General features: G+C 43.3%; 2 protein-coding genes across 9 annotated transcripts in view; one reads left to right on the plus strand and one right to left on the minus strand.

Moving 5' to 3' along the window:
• Positions 1-1,761: 1,761 nt before the first annotated feature.
• LOC112456426 (ecdysone 20-monooxygenase) lies at positions 1,762-17,613 on the plus strand. 5 transcript variants are annotated; one of them, XM_025018950.1, is made up of 11 exons: positions 1,762-1,791; positions 11,549-11,684; positions 12,098-12,241; positions 13,636-13,834; positions 14,739-14,929; positions 15,197-15,395; positions 15,760-15,922; positions 16,342-16,508; positions 16,693-16,771; positions 17,166-17,363; positions 17,466-17,613. In XM_025018950.1, exons 1-11 carry the CDS (start codon positions 1,771-1,773, stop codon positions 17,589-17,591), a joined length of 1,623 nt encoding a protein of 540 aa, XP_024874718.1. In that variant the 5' UTR covers positions 1,762-1,770; the 3' UTR covers positions 17,592-17,613. The 5 variants fall into 5 exon arrangements, with proteins under 5 accessions (XP_024874718.1, XP_024874722.1, XP_024874719.1 ...); XM_025018954.1 differs by lacking the exon at positions 1,762-1,791 and adding an exon at positions 3,112-3,194; XM_025018951.1 differs by lacking the exon at positions 1,762-1,791 and adding an exon at positions 3,201-3,459.
• Positions 17,614-17,615: 2 nt separating this feature from the next.
• LOC112456425 overlaps positions 17,616-27,214 on the minus strand; it is a 35,341-nt gene continuing 25,742 nt past the window's right edge. Inside the window, exons 9-26 of one of the 4 annotated variants that reach the window (XM_025018948.1) lie at positions 27,006-27,191; positions 26,852-26,913; positions 26,519-26,707; positions 26,256-26,427; positions 26,062-26,169; positions 25,867-25,937; positions 25,669-25,795; positions 25,309-25,567; positions 24,958-25,073; positions 24,498-24,636; positions 24,158-24,292; positions 23,938-24,088; positions 23,357-23,484; positions 23,134-23,274; positions 22,835-22,983; positions 22,284-22,653; positions 19,983-21,544; positions 17,616-19,884 (exon numbers count right to left, since the gene is read on the minus strand). In XM_025018948.1, coding sequence (XP_024874716.1) covers positions 19,627-19,884; positions 19,983-21,544; positions 22,284-22,653; positions 22,835-22,983; positions 23,134-23,274; positions 23,357-23,484; positions 23,938-24,088; positions 24,158-24,292; positions 24,498-24,636; positions 24,958-25,073; positions 25,309-25,567; positions 25,669-25,795; positions 25,867-25,937; positions 26,062-26,169; positions 26,256-26,427; positions 26,519-26,707; positions 26,852-26,913; positions 27,006-27,191 — 4,323 coding nt within the window. In that variant the 3' untranslated portion in view covers positions 17,616-19,626. Of the gene's footprint in view, positions 19,885-19,982; positions 21,545-22,283; positions 22,654-22,834; positions 22,987-23,133; positions 23,275-23,356; positions 23,485-23,937; positions 24,089-24,157; positions 24,293-24,497; positions 24,637-24,957; positions 25,074-25,308; positions 25,568-25,668; positions 25,796-25,866; positions 25,938-26,061; positions 26,170-26,255; positions 26,428-26,518; positions 26,708-26,851; positions 26,914-27,005; positions 27,192-27,214 lie in introns of all 4 variants that reach the window. The other 3 variants (XM_025018947.1, XM_025018949.1, XM_025018946.1) reach the window with 3 other exon arrangements.

Here is a 27,214-nt window from a genome sequence, read left to right on the forward strand (position 1 = left end):
TGTGACGTCTTGTATTAAAGAAGCTGACCTGGACCATCTGATCCCGTGCAGATTTCGATTAAGTGAAACGTCAAGAGAGAGGAATATCCTGGACGAGAATCTGGTGAATAAGACTACTATAGTAAAGTCGAGAATTTATGCCCTCGGTAGATCTAGAGAAACTTCTTTGTCCCGCTTCGCTTCCTATTGCGTTATCTCTCTATTCATGAATCTCACGAGCGATTTATCTAATCGGCATACTCTCAGATAATTGATTACATGCAGGGGTCAACAATACGTTGTACCAGCGATAGCTTCTCGACCTTACCCAGGATTTTTGCGTTCCCGCTCGTTATTTCTTCGTAATTAACCCTTTAATCTCGGAGCGAAAAAGATACGTTAGGGGGTCAGCTTCTAAAATTTCTTCCTCAGTAATGAGAATACGGTACGAAAAGATATAGATAGCAGACTTCAAGGATGAAGGACAGCAGAAGAAATAACGGAAGTTTAACGGTGGAAGATTTAAATGACACACCCGAAAGCGGATGTACATGCATGCGGTGACCCGATGTCTATTTTTGTCCGAAAAAAAAGATGAGAGGACAAGAAACGGCAAAGGTGAAGATAGTTGCGGCATATCCCGTAGCGGCAGCCGGGATATCGAGGATCAGTGTCTGCCCGGATCAGGAGCGACTCTCGTATCCTCCTCGACGGGGAACGTTCCAACGCCATCTGCGCTCCGTTCCGGGCCGTCCGTCATCCGGGACCCCCACTGCGCGCACACGGGTTCCCACTGGATCCCATGGGGCCCCGCCATTGGCGACAGCCAACCATGTCGTGGCGCGCGGTCGCGGGACCGACGGGCAGGGCACGGAACGGGGCATGTAAACAGAGAGGACAAGAAGATAAGAGAATCTGTCTCCCGAGACGTCGCGAGACGGAGATGGACCGGCGGGCCCCGGCCCCGGCGTCCCACGACTCCTCCGCGAGAGAGAAGGACGAGAGAAGAGCGGGCAAAGCGGGGGGACGGGGGCTTTCGTCACCCCGTCTTACCCCTTTTCTCGGGAAACTCGCGGATCGTCGCTGGTCCGCCTTTTCGCCGTGCCACCAACCATTCATAAATCCGATCGATTCGCTGAACAATGCGGCAATTAACTGCGATTGAAGTTCCATTCGCCGGACACCCTGCATCTCCCTCTTTCCTCCTCTCTCGTCTCTCTTTTCTCGCGGCATCTCTTCCTCCTCCGGGCCTCCGTGTGCCCTTCCTCCTTCGTCCCGTGCTCGCGCTACTCATCTCACTTGTACGTCCGGGTCGCGGGCTTGTTTCCCTCTCCCTCCCACGTGCGTCCCACCGAGGAACCCTCTCCGTCCGTGGCGGCCCTCTCTCTCTCTCTTCCCGCTTCCTTCTTCTTCGGCCTCCCTCTATCCTCCTTCTCCTCTTCATCCTTCACTCGCTCTTCTTCCACCTCTGTTTCTACCTCCTCCACCTCCATCACCGCCAGACCTCTTCCTCCTCCAACCCCTGTCACGCTTTCGGAGTTTTTGGAAAACACGAGGGTTCCCGAGGAACTTTTTGGGATCAGTGCCGCCGTGGCTGTCCAACGAGTTGGTACACAATACGGTTCACTGTCGTCATCGTAGTTACAGCAGTTTGAGTGGACGGATCAGCGATCACTCCTCGTCCTCGGTTTCTCGCACTCGAATTTCCCTAATTCGTCAATTTCTACAAAAATTTGCGCGCTAGTACATTTATTATCGGTGCCGACAGAATCGACCTTGACAACGGTGGCTATGATAATGCGCTTGAGACCCGTAAGTTATTTCTAATATACCTTTTTACTATCTTTTAACACCTTATTCTCCTACCAAGACAGATCTTGGAAACAGATGTAATTTTTTGAAGAATTATTCTATAAACTTCAATTCTAAATATTGAAATGAAAACCACATACTTTGTTAAGATTACTCATGCGAGAATTCGTTTTACATTCTCTTTTTCTCTCTCTCTCTCTCTCTCTCTCTCTCTCTCTCTCTCTCTTTCGACACGCAGTATTATATTTTTATTCACTTTTTTAAGTCTATATGTCTGAGGAAGTTCGATTTAAAAAGGCTCGATAACTCGCATTGCGAGGTGGTTATTACAGAATTAGATATCAATAACATACAGTATATCAATAACATTGTATCAGCTATTTAACACTTGCCGAGCAAGGCGTTTAATTCTAGAAACTTTGCATGTATGTGACTAATGCACATGTTTATGTTTATCGGTTCAATGATTTTCTAGCGCAAATGCGGGAACAGCATTAGAATAATATGTCGTATTTATAGTCCTACATTTAAATGCTAAGTGTGGACATTTAATATATAGCTCTTGCTCTACGTGAAGTTCGCATTTTAAAATCGTTAAAGCTAAATTTATCATTATAGAAAGTGCGAAACTATTTCTGATGATAATTTTTAAATGGCCACAATTATAATTTCAATAGCTCTTTTAACTAATATTAAATACTTTATTTTATTTTAATAAATTTTTTGTTATGTAGTTTATTTTAAAATACAATCTCTATATAAAATTATAATTCAAATTTCTTTATACATAATATAGAGTACTCAACTGCACTTGGATCGAATAATAGTGTAGACAAATCAATTATATCAAAATGGAATAATAATTTTAGTCAATTTATACATAAAATATGCATAAGATATGCATAAAAGAAGCCTGCAGGTTTTTTCGACCAGAATAGAAAAATTAAATCAAAACATAGGAACGTTGAAAATATTAAAAGAAACGCGACAGTCGACAATTAGCTCTCCGATAGAGAACTTCGAAAGAAGGAGAAGACCGCAAGTGGATCGATCGATCGATCGATCGATCGATCGATCGGCGAGGAAGAACGCATTCCTGGCCGCGGAGCGATCCCGCTTTTTACGAGACACCCTATAAGACGACCGGGTATGCGCCCGCGCGCTCGCAGCTATCCGTTTTTATGCATATCCAAGTATTCATCGAGGAACGAGCATCGGCCGCTACTACCACCTGTGGCACGAGCACGCGAGGCGTACCGCGGATTTCCGGGTCCGCCGCGGCGCGTTAACCGTGAGCGTGAGAGAAGCAATAACGCGCGCGCGCGCACGTATGATTGCGCGCGCGTAGGATCGGCGCGGGCGCAAGTAGACCAGACCAGACCAGACCGGACCAGACACAGAGAGTGAGAAGAATTCGGCGCTGATAAGTCTTGCCGCGTCCGGGGGAGAGACTGGTGCGCGGCGCCGCGACATACACACGCGCACACACGCACGTGCACGTACGCACGCACGCACGCACATGCGTGAGGGGAGCGACGACGGTGCGTGGACATGCGTGCGATTTGCTGATCGCGTTACTGCGGACGGCGCGGCGGCGCGCGGTACCTGAGGGCCCAGGCGAGTGCGCGAGGGCGAATTTTCGTCGCGCCGGAGTTCCTACGCGCCATGGTAATTTACGGCAATCACGGTGACAATCGACGAGATTGTGCGAATTTCGATTTCCGTGGTTCCGGAGATCCCGAAAGATCGCGGAAGTGCGCGCGGAATCTCCTCGCGTGTTTCGGTCAAGTCGAGGCTCCTGTGCAGGAATCGGAGAAAGAGAAAGATACGGGTACTCTCCAGAAGCCGCCGTAATTTCGACGAGTTTGCGTTCCGAGAACGGTGCGGACGGCGCGGTAAACAACGCCCTACGTTTATCTAACAACGGGAACGCGACAGTGACGGTGACAGTTGACAGCTGACGTGAGGTAAGATACATTCTTTTCGTATTATACATGCGACGTCGAAATTCGGAATCGAGCTTGTCGAAATTACGGCGATTTTCGGTCCTCGATCTTTAATCGAAAAAGAAATTCGCGAAAGATATCGCGAAAACGTTGCTTACGAAATAATCTGTTATTGAAATCGACGATAATATTATCTTGACCGAGAGTTATTCAATTCGCGATAAAGCACTGATTTTGGGGAACGCATCGCTCTCTTCTCACGATCAAATGTATTAATACAAAAACAAAGATAGAGCTCTCCGGATGTGCAATCAATTTGATAAAGTACATTATAAGACAATATTGCCGAATATATTGAAATATAATTCTCCCGAAGCCTCTCGCGATCGAGACGCAGGAGGTGTCGTAAAAAGTAAGGTCGCCAATCGGCGAGAAAGTGACAGAGGACGCGGGGTAAAAGATGTGTATAAGCTTTTTCTGCGCGCCCCGGCTACGGTTTGGCGGGCATACAATATAGGTACATGTCTGAATAACAAAAGCTTTGTTATTGTAAAGCGAGGTGTTAGATATGGCTCCCTGTTTATAAACCGGGGATAACAATCACACGCTGTCCGCCTGACAATCTTTTCCTGTTATCGCGGTAATACGTATCCTCTCTCACGCGAGCGTATCTCGGCGCGCGATATCTAACAACGCACGTTGCACGCTCTCACCCAACCTGCGCGCCGTCGTATACCTATCTATCGCGGGCTTTTCCTGCCTTCAATCTTCGTGCCTGTGCGCGGCGCGGAGTCTACCTTCGCGTGGCCTCCGAGAGAAATGTCGATTGAAATCTTGGAAGAAATCTTCGTAGACTTCTATACTCAGGAAAAAGAGAAGTGTCAAATCAACACTTATATGCTCGTATATACGGGACAATCTATAATCTTGAAATGAGATTATGTCGTGTTAAACGAAGAAAACTTGCTTGAAGTAATTTATATAAGGGGTATTCAAATAAGTTAAAGTCTAACGGTTTGACAGGTTATGTCGGGTTAAAGTCCAGTAAAAAGTTAATTAATTAACTTTGGGCGCGCTACTCTTTAAGGTTATGCAAAATACATAAGTGACTCATTAACCTATCACATTAATCCTTGGGTTAAAAGTGTAAAAATTAACTTTTTACCCGACTTTAACCCGACATAACCTGTCAAACCGTTAAACTCTAACTTATTTGAATACCCCTATAGTTAAACGAAGTTATGGTTATTTATATGGTTAACGAAGTTATGGTTATTTATATGGTTAATAGTCATATTAATAATAATCATTTATATAGTTAAACAAAGTTTTATATAGTTCAACCAAGAAAAAAAGGTTGAAATAAAAAGTTGAAATTTTTATAAGAGGATTATACAGGGTAGTAGTTAAGTACTCTAAAAGATCTTAAGGGGTGATTTCTCACGCAAATTCAAGACGAAAACTTCATAGATCCGAAACGACTTAGTTTCAAAAATACAGAGTGTCAAAGTTGAAGGAAAAATTTCATTATTTCCAAAAATTTCGAAAACCACTCAATGGCGTACCAGTTTTTTTTTCGTAAAAAGAGTACCCGCTTATCCTTGAGTTCGCTACTGATTGAATAAAAAATAATGTATGGCCCCAAAAGATCAGTCATGTCATGTCATGTCCTTCAAACATACACAAAGTTTCATCAAAATAAATTCATGGAAATAATGAAATTTTTCCTTCAACTTTGACACCCTGTATTTTAACTAAGCCGTTTCGGACCTATGATCATATAAAGTTTTCGTCTTGAATTTGTGTCAGGAATTACTCCTTAAAATCTTTTAGAGTACTTAACTACCACCCTGTATATTATTGCGTATGTACGAGTATATCAGTGTTGATTTGACACTTTTTTCTTTTTGTGTACATCTCGTATTTTCCATGTCATATAGCTCTGATATTCTAAAGATTAGTAATTAAATTGATTAGCGTGATTAAATTGATTATCAATTTAATTTCGATTGTACTGGCTAGTTTAAGTTGAGACTGCGTTTCATGATGGTAAGAAACGGCATGTGGTTTATTAAGACGAAGAGTTGTACATATTATTAGGCTATCAAGATCCAGTCTGATCGAAAATGGGGTTTTTGTTTGTAGACCTCACTCGCTTTACTTGCCGCTCGGGAGGCCGATTATCTCTCTCGGCACACTCTGTATACATATCGGCGCGCTCGAGAGACGCTTCTTTTCCGGAGAGGCCCTTCGTTTAATTGCGACAGACAGTCGGCAGCAAGATCGAGACGGCGGTCAATCATTTTATTTGCGAAATGTTAAGTGCCGCTGATACGCGGCGATAATTTGCTTGATGTTCGCACGCGGCGATTATGGCGATTACAGCCACCCGAGGGGGGTGAACCGTGAACCGTACCGTGAATGCTTGTCGTAATCGCGAGGAACGGGAACCGCAATTTCCCAAGCACTGTGTAAGCCGCATAATCGGGAACGTTATACGGAAACGGCGAGATGCGATTCGCATAATCGCGGGATCGACAGCGCTCCTGCGTTGTACGTATTTTTTCAATGCTCTGTGATCATCTCTCGCGAAAGAGGAAGGACAGTAGAGCTCTCTCTCTCTTTCTTTCTTTTGTTAGAAAAAAACGAGAATCGTAGGTCTGAGAGCGAGCAGAATATGCTTGATTAACGCTAGAAACGATTAGCGAGAATTATTATAGTAGTGAGAATTACAAAGACCCTAAAATAATAGTAACATTTGCATCGATAAAAAAATCTGAGCGAATGACGCGACTTCGACTTGACTCTAATTTCGAGACCCCGAGTGGATTAATTTCGCGCTCGGGTCCGTTATTAGTGTTATTACTCTATACCGGAATCGCGGTGCGAACGGAATAAAGTATATGGAAGGCACTTATCAGTGGGTTATCGAACGAAAGCAAATAATTGTATGTCCGACAAATAATGGAGATAATATTCCTCGTTACTATTACTTACGCCGCGAGCGTCTGGAATTTACATTTCTTCTGGCATTTCTTCCGCGAACGGGGAGGGGGGGCAAGAAGATTCTCATCATTTCCACTTTCGGTAAACATTTCCTCGAATCGTTCGTTACGCCGATATCCGCGTCCGATGGGCGACAATAAAACGTAGGAAGAATGTAAGTCATAAAATTTTCCACACGCAACCTTTCCCATGGCAAGACGGTATTTTCGAAGATAATCGATCGTACCTCTTAAACCTCTTATATGTCCATTTCCACCAATGTAGATTAACCTTATCTTTAAATTAAAGGCTACATATGGTCCATATATGGATGTTTGATCACATGTAAAGCTGGGTCTAATTAACCAAAGAATTATATATAAAATATATAGGGATAGAAAAGACTGAAGAATATAACAGAATTAGAAAAATTGCCAATAATTCGTATTAAATTGTTCAAAAACATCAATTTCTGGAGAGTCTGAAATGGTGGAGATTTGAACTGTAGCCTTTAAGGGTCAATCTCGGCTTAACTTACTTTTCGTCTTTTTCTAGTTCTAAAAATTAGAAAAGGATAGGAAGTAAGTTGAGCCGAGATTAAAGTTAATCTGCAATTAGCAAAAATGGACGTTAACCGTTAGAAGCGGAAAATCGGGATTAAAATATAGATAAAATCGAAATGATACGTGCTACGTAAGTGCAGCGCGTTACAGCGAGACGAGAATATAATTAACCCGTCTTGTGCGCGCGCGCGCGCCGCCGCCGGTGGCCTGCTCGAGATATACAATTCCGTCCACACGTGGGGAAAAAATGCCGAGTAACTTACAGCAATAAAATTTATGATTGAGTGGCGCTCTCACAAAAGTGAATAATAGCCCGTAACTGTATCATTAACGAGGCGCGCGGCGCGCACACGTCATTATTCATCTCTCGTTCATTTAATTGACAGGCGTAGCGTTAGAACAGAAGCGGAGCTACAGCTAAACGATAAAACAACGAGATCGCCGTACGGTTATTTAGCTCTCTTAGCTCTTAGCTCTCCCCGCGAAGGAAGCTGATTAATGAATTGATTCTCCACGCGCGCGCGGTTCGATCACTTCGATCACGAATTGGTCCATCGCGATTCGTCGTTGACGATCCGACTCGTTCGTTCTGGGGAATCAAGGGGGAAATTATTACGTTACAGTTATCTTTCACGAAATAACTGGCACTGAGATATTCTCCTCTAGGGCCACAGGGCGTTTTCATGGTGAAATTACAAACTGCACGCTATATATCTCGGGTTTGCGAGTGCGGAGAAAGGCAGAAAAGGGAGGAAAAAGGAAGGAGAGAAGAAAGGAAAGAAAGATAACGATCCAGCTACGCGACCGCGCGTCTCGTCACGGGTAATCGGGCGCAGTCCGGCCGATTATTTTTCTCGTTCTCCCCCGTACTTCTTCTTTCACTCACTCGCGCTTTCTCAATTGCTCCCCGGCAATAATCCTTTATTTACTGGTCGGTGGCGACACGCTGCCATTCCAAAGTCTTCGCACACAATTACCGGCGTTCGTTATCATTTATACGATTGCCGCGGTGTGGCTGCGCGACGACGCGCAGTGCGTGCATTGCGTGCGTGCGTGTGGCGGAGAGAGCGAAATTTGCCCAATCAGTATAGCAGGACGAAAACACTTTATCCAGTCCCATGTAAATACGAGGGCGTTTAATGCGCTTGATGCATAGGGTACACACATGACGTTGAACACGAGTGACTCTTAATTAAATAACATTACATTGCATATATGTATATCGCAGAAATTTCGTGTAATTCTTTCTTTTACAAAATTCCTTGGAAACCTACAAAAAACCAGGATATTGTGGAATGAATAAAAATGATAAATATAAATATTATTTATAATATATTTATAAATTAATAAAAATTTAAACTCACAATTTTACTGACAGAACCTAAGATTTTGCAAAATCACCAGTGAAATTGTGTAATTTTTATTTATTTTACAATACTCCGGTTTTTTGTGGGATCTTTAAAAATTTTGCAAAGAAAAAAACGAATTACACAAAATTCCTGAGACATACACGTAAAAGAGCTTATAATCAAAAATAACTCTTTCTCAATTTGTTTAAAAGCCATTATTTACATCTCATGCGCACGATGACGATCGAAGCCTCCCTCGTTGTGTCAACGTTTGGGTTTCCCTCTTATCTCATTTTTTCTAGATAAAATCCATGCGTGTTGTCACGACGGAAAAATAGAGATCGCGTAAGAGAGATTTAGACAGAGAAACAGAACGAAATAAGCTTTTGATAGCGAGCACTTTTGTCTTCTTTCTTTTAGCGTGAGACTGGCTCCGCGAGATACGCAAGATATATTTTACTCCACTCTTTATTAGATCTTTATTAGAGCTTTGATCCAAAGCTTGATCATTGACGCTAGTCAAGCGAGCTAAGAATTATAGTCTATTCGTAAAGCGTAGGTTCGAATACTGTACGAATAAAATAGGTAAATTAGAAAGAAAAATAGATAAATTAAAAGAAGAATTCCACGTAAAATTAAATTTGTACTAATTATAATAATTGTTTCTAGCTGTTTACTATCTCTTATTACAATAAGTTTGAGAGGACAAAGAAATAATTCTTATCGCTAAATAAGAATTCATTTCGCAACACCTTCAACGTGCTCAGTGTGCTTTTTATTAAGACATCCGATTATTTATTCTGCAAGTCTAATAGTGTGTAAACTAACGAATCGAGAGCGTCGAATTGACATTTAACACGGCTAGCCGTGCTCTTTCTCATCGATTTTCCGAGACGTTCGTCTATATAAAATGTAATAGAGTAAAGTAAATGTGAGGTAAAAGGTAAACAAAGATCGGAATCATGTTATTGGGGAAGAATGCGGCTTCGTCGGAACGCGACGATCGCGTGTGCACCATGTTCTGCGTTCCTCGGTGGATACCATCCTTGAAAGACTCCCATCGCCGGCGAGGAGGGGGAGGGGGCCGACGATGAGACGGTACTCACGTAGCGGTGCGTTTAATTAAAGTCATTAATGAGGAAGGAACAATGTAGCCGGTCAGGAGGCACGGGACGCGTCCAGTATACACGGAAACCGCTACAAGAAAACGCCGTGGAATGCGGCGCCGTTTGCCGCGTTCCCCACTCATTTCCCCGGATATTTTCTTCCCCGATAAAAATCGCATGTTTTTATCCCCGAGATCATCCTCGGTGAGACGAGCGACGAAGCGATTTATTGTAATTTTTCCGAAAACAGCACACAATTATCTTAATCGCGCTCTTTATTTAGCCGCGAGCGTATAAAGGGGAACGCGAAAGATACGGTGAGAGGTACACACGCGATAAAAGAGAGGGGAATACAAGTGAATTTATTTCAATAGATTCCGCCGTAGTTGTACACTTGGCGTGAAGAGTCGCGGATCTGGGGGAGAAATTCAAGTTCAAAGTTTGGCCTCGAGTTGGTCGCGATAAATTCGCGGGGTGATCTTCTCTCTTTCCGCTCACCGTTACAGAATAATGCTGATATTGTGCTCGCGTTATAATGCTATTGACTTCGTCGATGCGTTAATATTAAATCAGTGTGTCGAGCGTATGTACTTAACAATGACTTACGTAGACCGTTCACAATAGATCCTTCACCCTCGGTCCTCGGTTCAGTACGGCACTGCAGTACTCGCACAGTTACACGGTTATCGTTTACACTATTTTCTTCCCGATCCGTGTAACAGCTCCGATACGTCAATGACTCAGAACGAGCGAACGAGAAGGAGGGAAAAAAAAGAAAAGAAGAGAGAGAGAGAGAGAAAGGGAGGGAGGCCGTGGATCATCGGGGCAACGCTGGAAGCGCGTTATCGGCGAATTGCAAATAGAGGAATCGCGCGGTCCGCAAATAACACTGGGGCACTCAGTCAGTCGCAAAAAGATACGTAAACGGTCGCTGCTATCCGCACGTTTTTCACCCTTTACCCCGTTTTGGTTTGGTTCTGTTTCTTTTTTTTCTCTCTCTCTTTCTTTTTCTCCTTCGTCTCTCCCTTCCTCCCTTTCTCGGTGAGAACCAAGAAAAATGCGCGATGCTTATTGTTCCCTTCGCACCGGCGCGGCATCGCGCGCGTTTCTTCAGTGTTAAAAATCAAAGCGCGAACGGTGCAGCCTTATCGGAGTCGCGCGTGCAACCGGCGCGGCACGGCACGGCACGGCACGGCGATCGCGAAAAATGCGTCCACGCCAATTACAGCTGAGTTGAGCGTCGGATGTGCACGAGGCCCTCACGCCTTTGTAATGTGTCCGTGATTGTAAAGGCAAGAGGCGCTGTTTTATCCCATCATCAGATACCACATTCTCTTTGCCGTTATAAGTAGGGCTACGAACCGCGAGAAGGTATACGCAGAGAATTGCAAGACGTGTTTGAGAAGCCGCTACGATAAAAAGTAGCTTAAAGTAGCTTTGTTTTTTAGTATTTTAAGAGTTAAAATTAATCCCACGTCTCTCTCCCTCTCTCTCTCCCTGTGCGCAACTGAAGAAACCTTGACGCATCTGAAGCTTCTCGCCGCATCAGTCGGCGCGCGAGACGAGGCGTCCAAATAATGACTCAAAACTCGCTCCGAGAGATACGGGGCGCCAGTCGTAGTACTTACTACATATTTCGACCGACGTGCCCGCGAAGGAGAGACAAGCGTTTCACGCGTCGTAACGAGATAATCGCTCCCGCGCTACCCGCTACCGCGAAGACGAATCGATCCCGCGATTGCGTCGGGAGAGAGATAGAGAGAGACAGAGAAGTCCTTCCCGTCTCTCTTTAATCCACCTTGGTGCAGGGATTCGACTGGAGGATGCTGCTGTCCGGAGCGTGGTTCGAGACCATCGCCGCGGCGCTGCTCGCGATCTTGGTGCTGGCTACCGGCTACCGACCACCTTGGTGGTTCTGGACCAGGAACTACAACACGAACGCCGGTAAGTGCGAGGAGTGATCCCCGAGATCTCTCAAGCCTTGATATCCGCCGATATCAGTCAATGGCCCTGCCCGTGACTTTCTTTCGCCTCCTCTATCATTTTTATCGTTATCAAGTGTTGTATTTGTCGAGGCGCTGGGTTCAAGTTAAGAGTTAAGTTTCTTAATCGATAACATGTAATGTATGGCGGTAGCAATATCACGACCGTATCACGTTACCGCGTAGAAATCCGAGCAATCGAAAAAGTTTCTTACATTAGTAAATAAGGTGATTTAAATTATCTGAAAGATAAAGCTCCGAGCGATATGAAGCTCTCTCTCTCTCTCTCTCTCTCTCTCTCTCGGTTACTCGTCAGGCATTCCTAATTTCTTCCGCGAATTTCCGTTCCGCTAAAAGTCGACGATCTCTTTGCAGATGCAGATGCAGGCGACAATGGCAGAAAGTTCAAAACAGCACGCGACGTGCCGGGTCCGTTCGCCCTGCCGATTTTGGGCACCAGATGGATATACTCCCGCTTCGGCTACTACCGCTTGAATAAGATCCACGAGGCGTATAAAGGTAAGGAGTTTGACTTTTGCTCTTGTCGATAGTAGCCGCGTTAAACACGCCGCGTTAGATCCTTTTCTTTGCTGCTAATGATATCTCAAGGTTGCGCGACCGAAAGAGGACAGGAATAGAGAAGGGGAAGGAAGAGAAGCAGAAGAAAGGGAGTAACGCGGGTGTATATTACGGTTCGTTATATTACTAATACATCCATTCGACTCGCATAATAGATTAACCATTTCGATTAACCGGGGGCTTCCGATTACACGCGGGTCCGTAAAAAGCCCGCGCGATTAAATCGAGGGCGAGGGGGGGAAGGCGGACGTGTCTTTTTAGAGGGTCAGGGTCAAAGATACTCCAATCTTATCGCGGTGAGTTGCTGTAATTGCAAGAGACGGAGGAAAACGGAGAGCCTCTGGCAGAAAGTTGCTTATATCATCACGTTAAAAGTTGCTTATGTCATGCCAGTGAAAGATCTGTGAGAGGAGAAATTATTCGTAGAACTTTATAGATATCTCAAATTCATTGAATGAATTACTTATGAACGTAAGTCCTGACCGGCAGGAATGCCTGGACATTTTGATATGTATATGACATATATGTACATGTATATGTATATGTATTATGTCCAGGCATTCCTGCCGGTAGAGTACGTCGCGGGCAACGATAAACAGTTGCCGATGCAATGATGATCATAACTTTCGGATCGACGAGATGTATTTCGCCCTGAAATTTATTCGAGCGTCTTTTCGTTCAAAATCCAGGGCTGATAATTTGCTTCGATATTGGAACTTCGTACCTTCAAAGATTCGAAACTTCGACAATTTAAAACCTTCGAAGATCGAAGTTTCGAAGCTTCAAAAATTTATTTTGTTGCGTCTTCAAATTGAAGCTGTCACTTTTGTCAACTTCGAAGATTCAAAGCTTCGAAGAATCAAAATTATATAATTATTAATTTAATATAATAGTAATAGTACTGCAATAGTACTGCATAGGTACACATACTGCACATTTATAAAATTATATGACAAAATCTGAATAAAATTTCTCATGTCGCAAATATATTTTTCGAAGTTTCAAAGCTTCAAAGTTCGAAGTTAACTTCAAAGATGAAGACACCTTAAACTTCAAAGGTTAACTTCGAAAGCATTTGAATCTTTGAAGTCAAAAGTAACAGCCTTATTCAAATGCGCGTCTCGTTTGTCGAAGCGGTTTTCTCGCGTTGGTGATCTTCATGGGAAATAAAGAGTGCATTGAACCGAGGGTGTTCTGCCTTTATCGGCACCGTTCAAGCGCGATCGAAGGAGAGACGCGCGCAACACGTTCCGAGATCCGCCCCGTTACGGCACACGCCCGGATATCGGTATATGGTATTTTAACATGGCTCGTTATCCGTGATTCAAGAGTAGATCTGAATCGGCGATACGGGCCGCTGTGCAAGGAGGAGGCACTGTGGAACTTCCTCGTGATCTCCGTGTTCTCCCGTCGCGACATCGAGGCTGTCCTCAAGCGTGGCTCGAGATACCCGCTTCGTCCTCCGCAGGAGGTCATATCCCACTACCGGCGCTCCCGGCGTGATCGTTACACCAACCTTGGTCTGGTCAATGAGTGAGTAGCCTGCCCGCGTAGTCGGCTGCGCTCGCCAGCGCTCGCCGATTACGTGCCGCCACGCCGCGGCGGTATCGAGGTCAAGTTTAAGGCCGCGTCATGTAATTTCGGCTCATACCTCGTACCCTGAACCGTGTTTACCGGAGAATCCGGTGGACGTGGACACTCGTGTGATACTATTATTAATCGACACGTGTTGCATGGGTTTTAACAAATTTACTCGCTATGCTCTTACATTAAGAGAAAAGTGTTTGGTATTTACGACTATAATTACATAGTAAGATAATTATGGTTGGGGTTCTTATTTTTATAGTTATTATTGCTATAATATTAGTAAAAATAACCTCATATGCATAGATCTTTCAATTATGGTCATTTTTATAGTTATTTATAGTAGTAATAATAAATACATTGCAGTAATAAAGTAGTAAATATAGTAATAAATATAGTAGTAAGACAACTGCAATAATATAGTATTGAGTCAACTATATTTTGGATTGCTAAAATAACTATAAAAATATATAGTTGCACTGAAAATAACTGAAAATTATAGTGAAATTGTGATAACTGCGACAATTTTTTTTCTCTCAGTGTACTGACGGTTGTTACGTGATCAATCGTCATATTTTCTTAACACTTTCGAATCCGAAGAAAGAAAACAATTAGAAAAATTAAAAAGCTGCTACATCTTACTTGGACCGATTTTTAATCGATTATTTTGCTATCGTATAAACATGAATAATATAATAGTAGAAAGTACACTTTTGACGGAGAACGAAATGGACGAATTAAATCGTATTTTACTTATAAAATAAAAAAATATAATAGTCGATTGATTGTCGGGATCACGTAGGATTCTTAGGAACGTGAGAACGACCGAGTAATCAGTGACTAACTCCGACAGACAAGGCGTGACATGGCAGAAGCTACGGGCCGCCTTAACGCCGGAGCTGACCGGTGCCGGTACTGTATTTGGCTTCTTCCCGGCGCTCAATATCGTCACCGACGGATTCATCGACTTAATCCGTGAACGTAGAGCGAGCCGTTTCACCGTGAGAGGCTTCGAGGAACTCGCTTACAGAATGGGACTCGAGAGTAAGTCGCCGACGCGGTTTCACGCGTTTGTAGAAATTGCCAGCGATTTCCTAGCTCGTGTATCCGTCTCTCTCAAATAATCCCGAAATAAAAAAAAACTACGGCAACGCCCGGCCGCGGATATCTACGAAAAATATCTTGTTTTTAGTTTCTATTCTTTTGTTCGACGGAGATAGAGAGAAGTGTGGCTCTCGTTCGGGTTTCAGAGCTGCACCTTTCGATCCGTCATATGAATAATTCGCTGTTCTCGTTCCCTTCGTTTCTTAGGTACGTGCACGCTGATCCTGGGACGTCACCTAGGCTTCCTAAAGCCGGATTCCAGCAGCACGCTCACAACGAGATTAGCGGAAGCGGTCAGGATTCACTTCACGGCCTCGCGCGACGCCTTTTACGGCCTGCCGCTTTGGAAGCTGCTACCGACATCCGCGTACAAGCAGCTAATAGAGAGCGAGGACGCTATATACAAGTACGTCACGCGTACTTGCAGTCAGTGTCCTCGCTTTCTATTAACTTTTGATTGAAGTTACGCTGTACGGTCGATTGGTCTCGTCGCGCAGTCGAATTAGCACCGAATTTTTATTGCCAAGCCGCTGAATTCATTTCTATATAAAATTGCTTCAAATTTTTGATAAGTCAGAAAGAAGATTGATTCAAGCTTTACAATATCGAATTACGTTTTATCTTTCGTGAGTCGAGATAAATTAATGAAGATTATTCCTTTTATTTGCAAACTGTATCACGTTTGATAATTTGATACGCGCGGAGTCTAGAAGATTGGTAAAATCAACAATCGGTAGCCGTTATCTTATTGTTCTTTTCTCCTTGCTTAGCATTATCTCGGATCTCGTAGAGGCGACCATGTTGGAGAAGCAGGACGACGCAAGAGACGAGTCCGTCGAGGCGGTGTTCCTCTCCATTTTGCGACAGAAAGATCTCGATATGAGAGATAAGAAAGCTGCTATAGTGGACTTTATAGCAGCGGGAATACACACAGTGAGAGAATCACGTTGTACTTATTATAGTTGGCGATTATTCAGATTGCGATTATTTAGAGACTATTAGATTACGTTTCAGCGATATAACAAAAATTCGTAAACTTTAAAGTCACCCTTTAATGTTAAAATGACCATTTAATCAATTTTACACACATTTTACATTATAATATTTATTAGTTCAGAAACTTGACTACAAAACGTATAACTTATTATATATACTAGATAAATAATTTGTTTTAAAAAAAAGCGTATGACAGTTTCTTTTCGCGAGACGAGCTTGAATCATCGGGACGCTCTTCGAGACGTCGGCGTCTTTTAGATGTTTCTTAGCCGTCTGTTTTTGCTATTATATCGTTCGGACTGTCAACCCATGCAATTACTACTACAGGGTTAAAGACAGTCGTTGGACGTTTGCAGCTAGGCAACACGCTGGTGTTCCTTTTCAACTTGATTGGCCGTAACCCTGAAGTACAAGAAACTCTTTACAACGAGGCGCAGTCCCTGGCGCCTCCCGGTTGCGATCTCACGGTGGACGATTTGCGAAAGGCGAAGTACTTACGCGCATGCATCAACGAATCCTTCAGGTTTTTAATCTTTGAATTTTATAATACGTTATCATATGCGTCAAGAGCTTCCTTTTCAGCTATATGATATATCTTTTAATAACAATTAAGTTATGTGCAAATATAATTTTATATATACTTTTTAATATTTTTTTATGTATATAAGTATGAATATAAAATGTATTTTATATATATTATATTTTAGAATCGTACCTACGACACCTTGCATAGCCCGTATATTAGACGAGCCTATGGAGCTGGGAGGATATCGCCTTGATCCCGGAGTGAGTTTTAATAATACCTCTACACTCAATCATCGGGAATAGTATATTGTACAACTAGTGGAAAAAGTGGTCGATTCTGAATGAGTGTGAAATTGTTTCAACGCTTACGTCATCATTGCGAAATGATCCATTGCGATACGATCCATTTCTCCACTAGTTGAAAAATGGAGCCATTTCTCAACTAGTGGAGAAATGAAATTGTAAAACAAGCGCGAAAAGCGGCCTGTTTTACGCTCTTGTTAAGAAAAATAGTATGAACAACTCGTGGGAAGAGTGGTCGAGCCCAAATAAGTGTGATGGTCAACTTCACACTCATTCAGAATCGACCACTTTTTCCACTAGTTGTACAATATACTATTATTCATAATTTGCCCTCTCTTGTAACTTTCTGTAGACAGTGGTGTTATTGCATACATGGATAGCTGGATTGAGTGACGATAATTTCAAAGACGCATCAAAGTGCCTGCCAGAAAGATGGCTGAAACCTATGGCACCCCATTCGCCGCTGTTGGTGGCCCCTTTCGGAGCGGGTAGAAGAATATGCCCGGGAAAACGTTTCGTAGAACTCGCACTGCAGCTTATTCTGGCAAAGGTATGTGAAAATCGAAATATAAAAGAAAAGGAGAAAGAAAATCGGAGTAAATTGTCAGGAATTGTCTAAATTGTCTTTGCTATTGATTCGGGATTCATCTAGATCGTTCGGGAATTTGAGATCGTCGTCGAGGAAGAACTCGGTTTGCAGTTCGAATTTATCCTAGCTCCGCAAAGTCCCGTGTCGCTCGGATTTCGAGATCGCGGGTCGAGGGCCGAGATGACCTGAACAATTTTTTATTTGCGATTTCATCGGCGACTGTTTATCGAGCGATGAATGTTAATCGAGTGAACGAATGATCGTTCAATTGTCGTCGAGTGGAGTACGAGTTTCACTGTTCTCGCGCGAACCTGGACGGGTTTGCGCGTCTCTATTTTTTTCATCGATTGATTTCCGAGCGCTATTATTTTATATTTTTGTATGTATTATTTGTAATATTTTCTTTTAATTCGTTGAAAGGAACTCCGTTCGTCCATTGAGGGTATTCATCGGTTACTCTTGCTTAATGTTACGATATTTATATCTAAAATTGTAGAAGCGTAAGCAATTGGGATCTTCTTACCTTTTAGGACATTGACGCACGTTGCTTGCAATGCCCCGTGTCGCTTTTCATTATTCTCAACCCTTTTCTCTACTTTTTTTCACTTTGCTGTAAAACCAAACAAAACAAAAAGTCACAAAGCCCGTGTTACTTTACATTTCTGATAAATTAAATGAAGATACCAAAAGGAGAGACGCGGCGGCGATGCAATTGCAAATGTGTTTGCGAGTTCCTCAGCCGCCCTATTTAATTTTATTGATGATAACTAGCGATAATAGTTAATAAAATAATTAATATATATATAGTCGAAGAATGTTGATCTCGTGCTATATAGATTTTCTGTTATATAGAAAGTTATACCCGGTGTAATGTCGATTTATTTGATAATTTATTAACAAATTTGAATTTTGTTTGTCAAATTGTGTCATTCTATATGGCTATCGAGATCAACAATCGGGGTGGCTGAATTGGCCCGCGTCAAAATCACGGTAAAATTACATCGCATTCACGGTAATTATACTTTATCAACAAACGTAGAGAGCAGCAGGCTTAATTATATAATTTATAGTTATTTATTTCTAAGCTGTGCGGATTCCGTTTATGGTGAAAGTAAGACGATCCTGATTCTGTGTCTGTCGATCGCGCGCACCGGCTTGACTAGCCGTTATTATAGCTGAATGTTATATTTACGTACCGTATGAAAGATTTATACGCAACGTAACCCGTTGACAATCGAAAAAAGGTCAGTTTTTTCGAATTATTACGCTTTTTAGGAAGCGCCGGTGCCGAATCACACTCTCCGAGTGATCTCATTAAACATTTCTGTCGGGAACGCGGTTTTTTGATGCAATTTGAAAATGGATCGTTGATAAAAATGATTGTTAATTTACATTTTTGTACATAAAATATGTAGATATTTCTTGTTGAATACAGTGCATAAAGTATACATGAATATATATATGAAAGATAGTGCAATATGCGGATTACTCGTGTTTGCAATTATTCAGCAAACTTTATTTGCGTTCTTTTCTTCGTAAAGTATGTATAGCTAATTGTAAGTTTATTTAATAATGTCGCGCGGTTTTTTTCTGTATTGAAATTTCGAATTGCATTGTCATGTAATATGTTAATTTATTTATCGGACATATATTCTACAATATATATTTATCTTTGTTAACGGTAAGAATTATATAATATATCGTACATGCACATTAGTCGAGTATGTTACATTATACCTTATACACAAATACGTTCTTCTAGGCTACTGAAAGGAAAACTCCCTCAATTTGGCGCCGGATATAAAAGATCGGGGCGTTCCCCTTAAAGTTTCCTTGGTCATGTAACGTGTGGGCGTCGCGCGCGCGATAAAGCTAGAGAGAGATTTGATTATTTCCCTCTTATCCGAGCACTCACGTTGTTTGGTGTGATAGTGGCGTATAATTAGACGATAATAGCCTTTACTTATTTTGGTTTGACAATTGTGAGAGACGGCGTAGTCAGCGAGAATAACAATTTTCATTATCTAATCTTGCAGTTCTACCTTACGTGATAACATCGTCGAAATTGTTGTCCTTACAGCTTATCAATTATCAGACTCCGGATTCGGCTGATCTTACGTAACGCTAGCGGTTTTTGTTAATTCTAACGCGATTGTTAAATGTATATGTAGATAAATCTTTCTCGGTCTAAAATTCTCGAATACAATTCCTTATCGATGAGTTATCACTTGACCATAACTTTGATGCTCTTGGGCAAGTTTGGTGTGGAACCCTTGTTGACGCTGGCGGCCGTGGGCCTCATAAAGCTGTGACTCTTCAAGCCGACTCGCGACTGCATTAATCTGCTTTTCGTCGCGGACGTTTTATCGCCGGAAAGCGGTCGACTTCCTAAGATTGATTGATGACCGACGCTGCTTCCGCTGCTGCTGCTACGCGAGGCGATTGGCCGGCCCCTCGTAACCTTTGGCATGCCAGGCACCACCTACCGATCAACGATAAAAATTACATTGAAGATATCGAATAACAACAAGGGCTTGCTTTACAAGGAAGAGCAGATGTTTTCGATTAAATTATATTAACCTCGGGTGCTTTTCGAACGTTCCTCACTGCCGGTCCAACGCTGCTGCCGCTGCTGCTGCTCCTACTGGCGGGTATCCTGCTGACGCCAATCTGACGAGGACTCGGCCGCCTCTTGTCAACCGCGTTCTTTGGCGGCACCGGGCTGTTCGACGGACTGCTCTTCCTCAAGTCGTTGGTCAGCGCGCGGATGGCCGAGGTGTAGCTGCGTAAATGCGCGTGATTGGCGGCCAGATTTCGCACCGTGTTCACGGACGTCGCGCTGTTCAGCGAGCTCCGCGAGCTGCGTAAGCTGCTTCTGGAACCGGAACGTTGCACCTCGCCTCTCGACATTCCCGCATCGCTCAACGGGATAACGTTCGAGGTTCTTTTCAGGGACTCGGTTTTCCTCAACGCAGAAGACTCGCGCTTCGCGCTCGCGGTGCGCTTTGGCAGAAAACTGGACTTCTCCGACGCGCTCCTCGCGCTCGTCTTTTTGTCGAACGTTTTATCGGAAGCCGGCTTCAGTAACTTGTCGACGGATGATCTCCGACCATTCAGGTCGTCCGTGATGGTGTTACGCCGACGTTGCTCGCCGCCGTAACCGCCCAGTTCCGCCGGCGAGCATCGCGTCGAGTCATGCGTGTCCGTCTCGTAATTGCCTGAGGACGTCTCCTGGCTCAAAGTCTCCGACACGAGGCTCTGCGTCTCTTCGAAGCCCTCGTCGTTCAATTCCTGATCTCTGCTCTTGCCGGACGAAGGCGGCGACGATGTCACACTTATATCGGGAATGAATCGACTACGGAACAAGGGGGTTTGCCGAGTCGTCGACCGATCGCGCGAATCGTCTGCGATTCGAATATCGGAGCTCTTCTCGAGTTCCCTCGTGCCCCCGATGGGCTTCAGATCCATGCGCTTCTCTTCTTCCACGGTCTTGGGCGTGTCGTCCTGCTCGTTCTTCCGATCGTGCGGCGAACTTCCGTTTCGCGGGAAGCCATTGACGATCTCCTGATCCTGGTTCACCTGACTGGGTGGGTTACTAGTCAAACGGACCGCTTCTTTCACCTGACTTGGATCGATCATGCTTCGATGACGCTCGCGACTCGTCACCGCCCGCTCGGCGAGCATCGTAATCGGCTCCCGCGGTCGCGACTCCTGCATCACCGGGCTCAACACGGTGTTGGTCACCGCCACCACCGGTGGCGGTTGGCTGACCGGAAGCCGCGAGCTTCTGTGGCCCATTATCGTTGACGCTGTCGTCGTCGACGCCGAACGCGATAGACGTTGAAGGTCTTCGCCGGAGCGCGCGATCTCCGCTAGCGCGGCGTCAATGTCGCACGATAACGATGACGAGGCAGTGTCGCGCCGCTTCAGCTTATCCTGCCAGACACGCAGCATGGAGTCCGTGTCCTCGTGGTGGATCTCCTCGTCAGCGAGGACGAGGGTATTCGGCCGCTGCACCGTCGACTTCTCGTCGTAAACCAATTCGAGGCTCGACATGTCCGACTTGTCCTTGTCCCCCGTGGGATCTTGGCTTTTCTTGTACCTACGTGTTCGTCGCGTCGCTGAGTATCTATCGAAGTTACCTGGGAACCAAGATATATAATATTATTTTATTGGAAATTAATATTCCAAGGAACTTTTAAAATTGCAAATTATATATATATTAATAATTTTTATGTGTCAATCCCTTACAGAATACTGTAAGTGATTATTTGGCTAGTGATTAATTACTTATTTTGAGTATTAAAAGTACTGTTTTTAATAATTTTAATACTCAAAATAAGTAATTAATTACTAGCCAAATAATCACTTACAGTATTAAATTTCTATAAGGGATTTTGACTGAATAAGAGTCCAGACAGCCAAGTCTGTCGAAAGCAGATCTTGCCGAGTATCTGCTACAAATTTTGTCGGTAGAAAGACTGATCTGATGCCGGTTCTGATATATCACATAATATCAGAAGAACACCAATAGCAGTGTAACAAGAGTCTGCTAACATAATCAATGGAAATCGAGCAAATCCTACAAAAATCTCCCAGGCTCTGCGCCGTTCCTGCTGCCAATCTACTCATACTGCCTGTCAGTAGGTTCTGCCTGCGCGGTTTCTACTGCCAATTTACTGTCTGATTATGTTAGCAGACTTTGCTTGCAAAACATAAGCTGAATGCGGACGCAATTGATGTTAGTCTGCTGACATGTCTGATTAAATCTGTTACCAATCTGCCGACATACTGCTAGCTATATCATTTTGCTTACTGAGAGCGTAATAATTGGAGAACGGACATTCCGTTTATATATTCTATGTTCCGATTTGTACTCACCAGTACCAAGATCCGCGCTGGGATTAATCGGTTTCAATATCGCAGTCTTTGTTTCTCGACTCTGGAGGGAGCTGCTGCAACGTTCCCTTTTGCAGGGTTCCTTCTCCACGGGTTTTACCTCCTTCGGCGGGCTGAACAACCGCCTGGTTGCCGGTGGTGTCTCGATGTTGTCCGAATCGATCTCGATCTTATCGCTGACTCTTTCCTCGTCCGTGGAAGTCTTTCTGCCGAGCTTGGAGAATCGCCGGGTTACAGGTGTTTGCGTTTTGGTATACGGCTGCCGGAGATAGATCGTCAACTCGTCCTGGGGGGCATCTAAATTTATCGTGTCACTGATCTTGTTTTTCTTCCTGTCCTCCTCTCTGATCGCCTGTGAATGCATCGTGACGTAATTTAGTTATTTGAAACTTTATTGTCTGAAAACGTTTGGACTAACTTTTCTATCTTCTGACTTTACTCAAAAAAGTTATACTACCATTCTCCTGCTTATAAATTATTGCATTTACGCATCATTAAATTAAGCTTGATAAGCTGGTTCTATTTACACTTACCTGCAGTGTGCTCGGCATGAGAGCGTTCTCGGTGTTGTGTTTCGATCTAAATCTACGGGAATAACGCGGATCAGCTTCTTCCATACTATTTGGTACGTTTAAGCTCGATTTTCGCCAAGGAGACTTGTCCTGGGACGATAATGGTTGAGCTTCTGGAACAAACGATATTCGCTTAAATCGTCAATTGTGTCAATCGCGGATCTAATACCTCGCAGCTCATTTGCAATTAATATATTTTATAATGTTTACCAATGATGACGTTATAATAAATTTATAATAAATATATAATTTGTACGCACCTTCAATGGCCTCCATCGTGCGCATCACGTCCGTTTTCTCGACGGACGGTCGCCAGTCGTAAACTTCGGAGAACCCTGCTCCTTCAAGCATGGTTTGGTCTTCCGCCAAGGTATTCATCGGGCAGCTCTTGCCTTCGCTTTCTGTAATTGGACCACGTCTCATATTAGAAGGCTTGACGCTAAAACAGTTATCTCGACATTCGCGGAAAGTGAGCTTGCTCACCCGAGTCTTCGAAGGACCGTCGGTTCGCTTGGTGCAGTTGCTTCGCTCTTTTCTGGAGCTGTTCACCCGCACGATCTTCCTTCTCATTCTCCGACAGCCACGCCTCGATCTTCTGTCGCCAGGCTTTCCTGATTTTCCAAAAGATAAATTAAACTTTACTAAGAATTTTTTTCTATTAAAAGATTATACACATAAAGTAGATCTAAATGGGATATTCATCGCAGGTCGAAATTTAGCAGAAACATTCATATCTGCTTCAGAATCATTGATTTTTTTTACCTTTTCACGCTGGTGCTGTTCACACCCACACCTATCGTCTTTCTCGCGATTCTTCTTATGCGTCTCACTGCTTCCGTTCTAGATGAGTGTCAACAAAAATTCTTTCTCCGGCATGATATGAATGTTCCTGCCAAATTTCGTCGAGCTGCGATGAGATTCCTATTTTATAGGTCTACTTTTCGTATAGTCCTTTTATTTGTTTTTCTTTATCCTTCCGTATGTGCATTCCTTTTTGTTTCAAGTCTTTAGATGTAAGAGTGACGATTCGGGGACGGTCAAGATAATACAAATTTCCGACTTACCCGGTTGGCTTCGCTTCCTCCTCTTGCAGGAACGGTTTACTCTCCGCGAGAGGAGACGGTGAGCTCGGTCGTTCCCGATCCCCCGAAAAATCGGCGTTCAGCAGATCGCCTCTTCGCGATTGCCCTCGAGCTCTCCGCGCCCACGATCGATCTTCGATATTTTTCAAATATAATTTAATTTGAACAATATCTGTAAAATTTATCAAGCATTATAAAATACCTAAGCTTCCCCATGATTTTCTCTCCCGTGTATTATCCTGTCCGGACGTTCGTAAGAAGTCCATCAGATTTCCGTCGTCATCCTCGCAGGGTATTCTACTCCTGCGCCGACGAAGCGTGCCGTTAGGCGTGATATCTGTTAAGTAAAATGTCATGGAATATATATTGCGATTACGATTTCATTGTTGTTTGTAAATAGTCGTAGCCGATCGTACAAAGGTTTGTAGATGACTCGAAAATATTCGATTCTTATTGGCAACAGTTTTATTAACTACAAAAAAGTGACATCTTATACTATTTTTAATTTCGCTTTTTTTTCAACGCAAGTTGCAGTATGATACCTGGCGAATATGTGTCTTCTTTGGTAGACTGTTGGTCGGGACCGCCGGAACACGATCCTAAACGACGTCGGATGCTCGGCGATCCGATGACCGAGACGTCCTCGTCTGACGTAACACCGCCGCTTTGTAATCTTCTTATCTAGAAATATCATCAAAGATTTTTTTACCCTGTTTGATATTAAAGTTTCTTTTGTTTTGAAGATTTCAAGAGACCATTTTTAACTTTAAAATGAGATATAAAGTACTTCGACAACACGAAAAATTAAAATATTAAAAATTAAAAGTGTTCAGGATCGCGTTTTGTCATCTTCTGAATATTAAAACAAATTTTATAATTCATGAATTCTACTTTTGTCTCAAAATATTTATTCACGCTTCATTTAGCCATTTGGCGCTACTATTTTTTTCAAACATGCTAGATATTAGCAAGTAGATGGTAAATATATGGCAGAGAATTTACCTTGGCCTCGCCGCGGCTATAATTTCTCTGAGGTAAACCGGTGTGGAGGTCGAAAAATCCATAGTCCATCAAGTTAGATTCAGATTCCGAGCCTGGTGTTTCCGTTTGACTGCTCACTGTGTATTTAATGAATACGATTCTTAAGCATCTGTCGAAAGGCGGGAGGAAAAGGAACATGCTCTTTTAAAAAAATCTGAGATTTATCTATTTTTAACACCATTTCGAGGTCTTAATAATATAGTCTTCGGTTTACAAAAGGATAGTAGTTGCTCAAAAGTCGTAAAGTGCAAAATTGCGCTAGTTTTTGTAAAAATATTCATCGTTCTATTTTTTTTGCGAGGACACACATACACTTACGCAGTCGTTTCCTCGCCAGCAATTGCTCCTCGCGCTGTTTGCGACGCGCCAGGATCTGCTCCTCCTGGATGCGCCGTCTTTCGTTCTCTGCAACCGCCTGGTTGAACTTCTGACAGAACTGATGGAATATCCTGAAGCACTCTTCGATCTTGAATGTGTTCGTATCCTCGCAGAAGAATTCCGCGAGCGATCGTCTCACTCCCTCGAGCTCCTCCATATCCCTCTTCAATTGCGCCATTTCTTGCTCGGCCATCTATGGATTTCAAGCAAAAGTCTCGTTCACTTTTCACACTCCTTTCTAAAGAATTTTGTCTCGTATTGTATAGATCTGAGATTAGTCTTTATATTCGTTACTTGAAGAAACTGTGCCATCTGCTCCTGTATATCGCTTTCGGTCGAAGAGAGTTGGATCTGACTCTTGATCTTTTTGATCTTCGTGTCCAAGCTATTAAATTCGTTGGTCAATTGTTCGATTGTCGTCCTAAAAAAAAATACCTACTGTAAGAATAACATTTCTTTCACGATTGTTGTTATGCATATAGTAATCTTTACTTTGTCGCTGCTTCTAGGGCAGTCATATTCTTCGCGAAGCTTAGTAAATCCTTCCGTTTTCTCTCGGCTTGCTGAAATATACATAATTTTAATTACGAAAGTATACGTTTCTATGAGTTCTTAAATTGCACATACATACTGGATATATACATGTTCGATTTCACTCAATCCATAACTAACTAATCAATATTTTACCAATGCTACGTAGTGAATCAGATTCATCCCCGGCTTGTTCGCGCGAATTTCGGTTAGCTTCTGCAACGAGGAGAGCTTCACACCCGCTGCATTGCCAGCATAGCCACCCTGCAAACGCGATAATCGAAACTCTGGCTTATCCATCCCAGCGTTCAGAATTCATATCAACTGTTCGGCGACGAGCAAATACGTACAGAGTTCAGAAAATTACCAGCCACCAGGACCATGTACAACATCTCCTGTAAGGGTTTGTTCGTCATCAGGTCATCACCGGCAAGTATCATCGAGTTGATGCTTGGCTCCAAGTAGCTCATATTCGCGGCGAATTCTTCCTTCAGCAGCATGCACTCGATACGTAACTTGTAACTGTAGATCAATAGCGTCGTTATTTCACTCTCTTTTAATTTAATGGAAAAAATATTAATCTTTCTTTAGGTGTATATAAGGAAAATATTACTTTGGCACTTGGACAAGCTGCAGAAAGAACTTCTCGGCGTTACCGAGCTTCGACTTGTCGCCGTCGAAGCTCTTGAGCATCTCGAGTTCGTCCACCTCCGGCAATATTTTCAATAGACCACGCAGCTTCTCCGCGCCGATGTCATCGTGACCGCCCTCCTTGATCAGTTGGATTATGTCCTCGTTCGAACTGAATGAAGAATACGAGAATGCGCGGATAATAACAGTAATGATACAATAAAATAAAATACGTGCTTATATGTATATCAATTTTTCAGACAATTATTTTCTTAATTTTGAACATTTATTAATTTTTCCGTTATCCTTATCGTACCTTCGAAACTGCTTCAGAAAAATGTTAACGTTCAGACTCCTTTTTCCGTCGAGTAATGCGATCTAGAAAAAGAAAACATTCGAGAATATAACGTATATAAGAACTCATTATTCTTTACAAAGCAAAGTGAGAAAAAGCGTTAAATGAGAGCAACCTCCGTCGGTTCTCGACGACGTCGTTCGGCGTCGGCGCCGCACGAGGTCGAATAAGTCGCCGGTGGTACCATCGGCGGCGCTTGTTGGCAGAACAAGCCCTCCATCTCAGCCCAGTCTAGATCCGCCATCGGGGAATTCTGATGCTCGTTCGCCACGAGGGACCAGATGTTTCGTTTGCCAATCACCTAGGACGTAAAAAGAATTTCGA

The sequence above is a fragment of the Temnothorax curvispinosus genome, unplaced genomic scaffold, assembly GCF_003070985.1.
Source record: "Temnothorax curvispinosus isolate PA1 unplaced genomic scaffold, ASM307098v1 QBEX01006828.1, whole genome shotgun sequence".
Lineage (NCBI taxonomy): Eukaryota > Metazoa > Arthropoda > Insecta > Hymenoptera > Formicidae > Temnothorax > Temnothorax curvispinosus.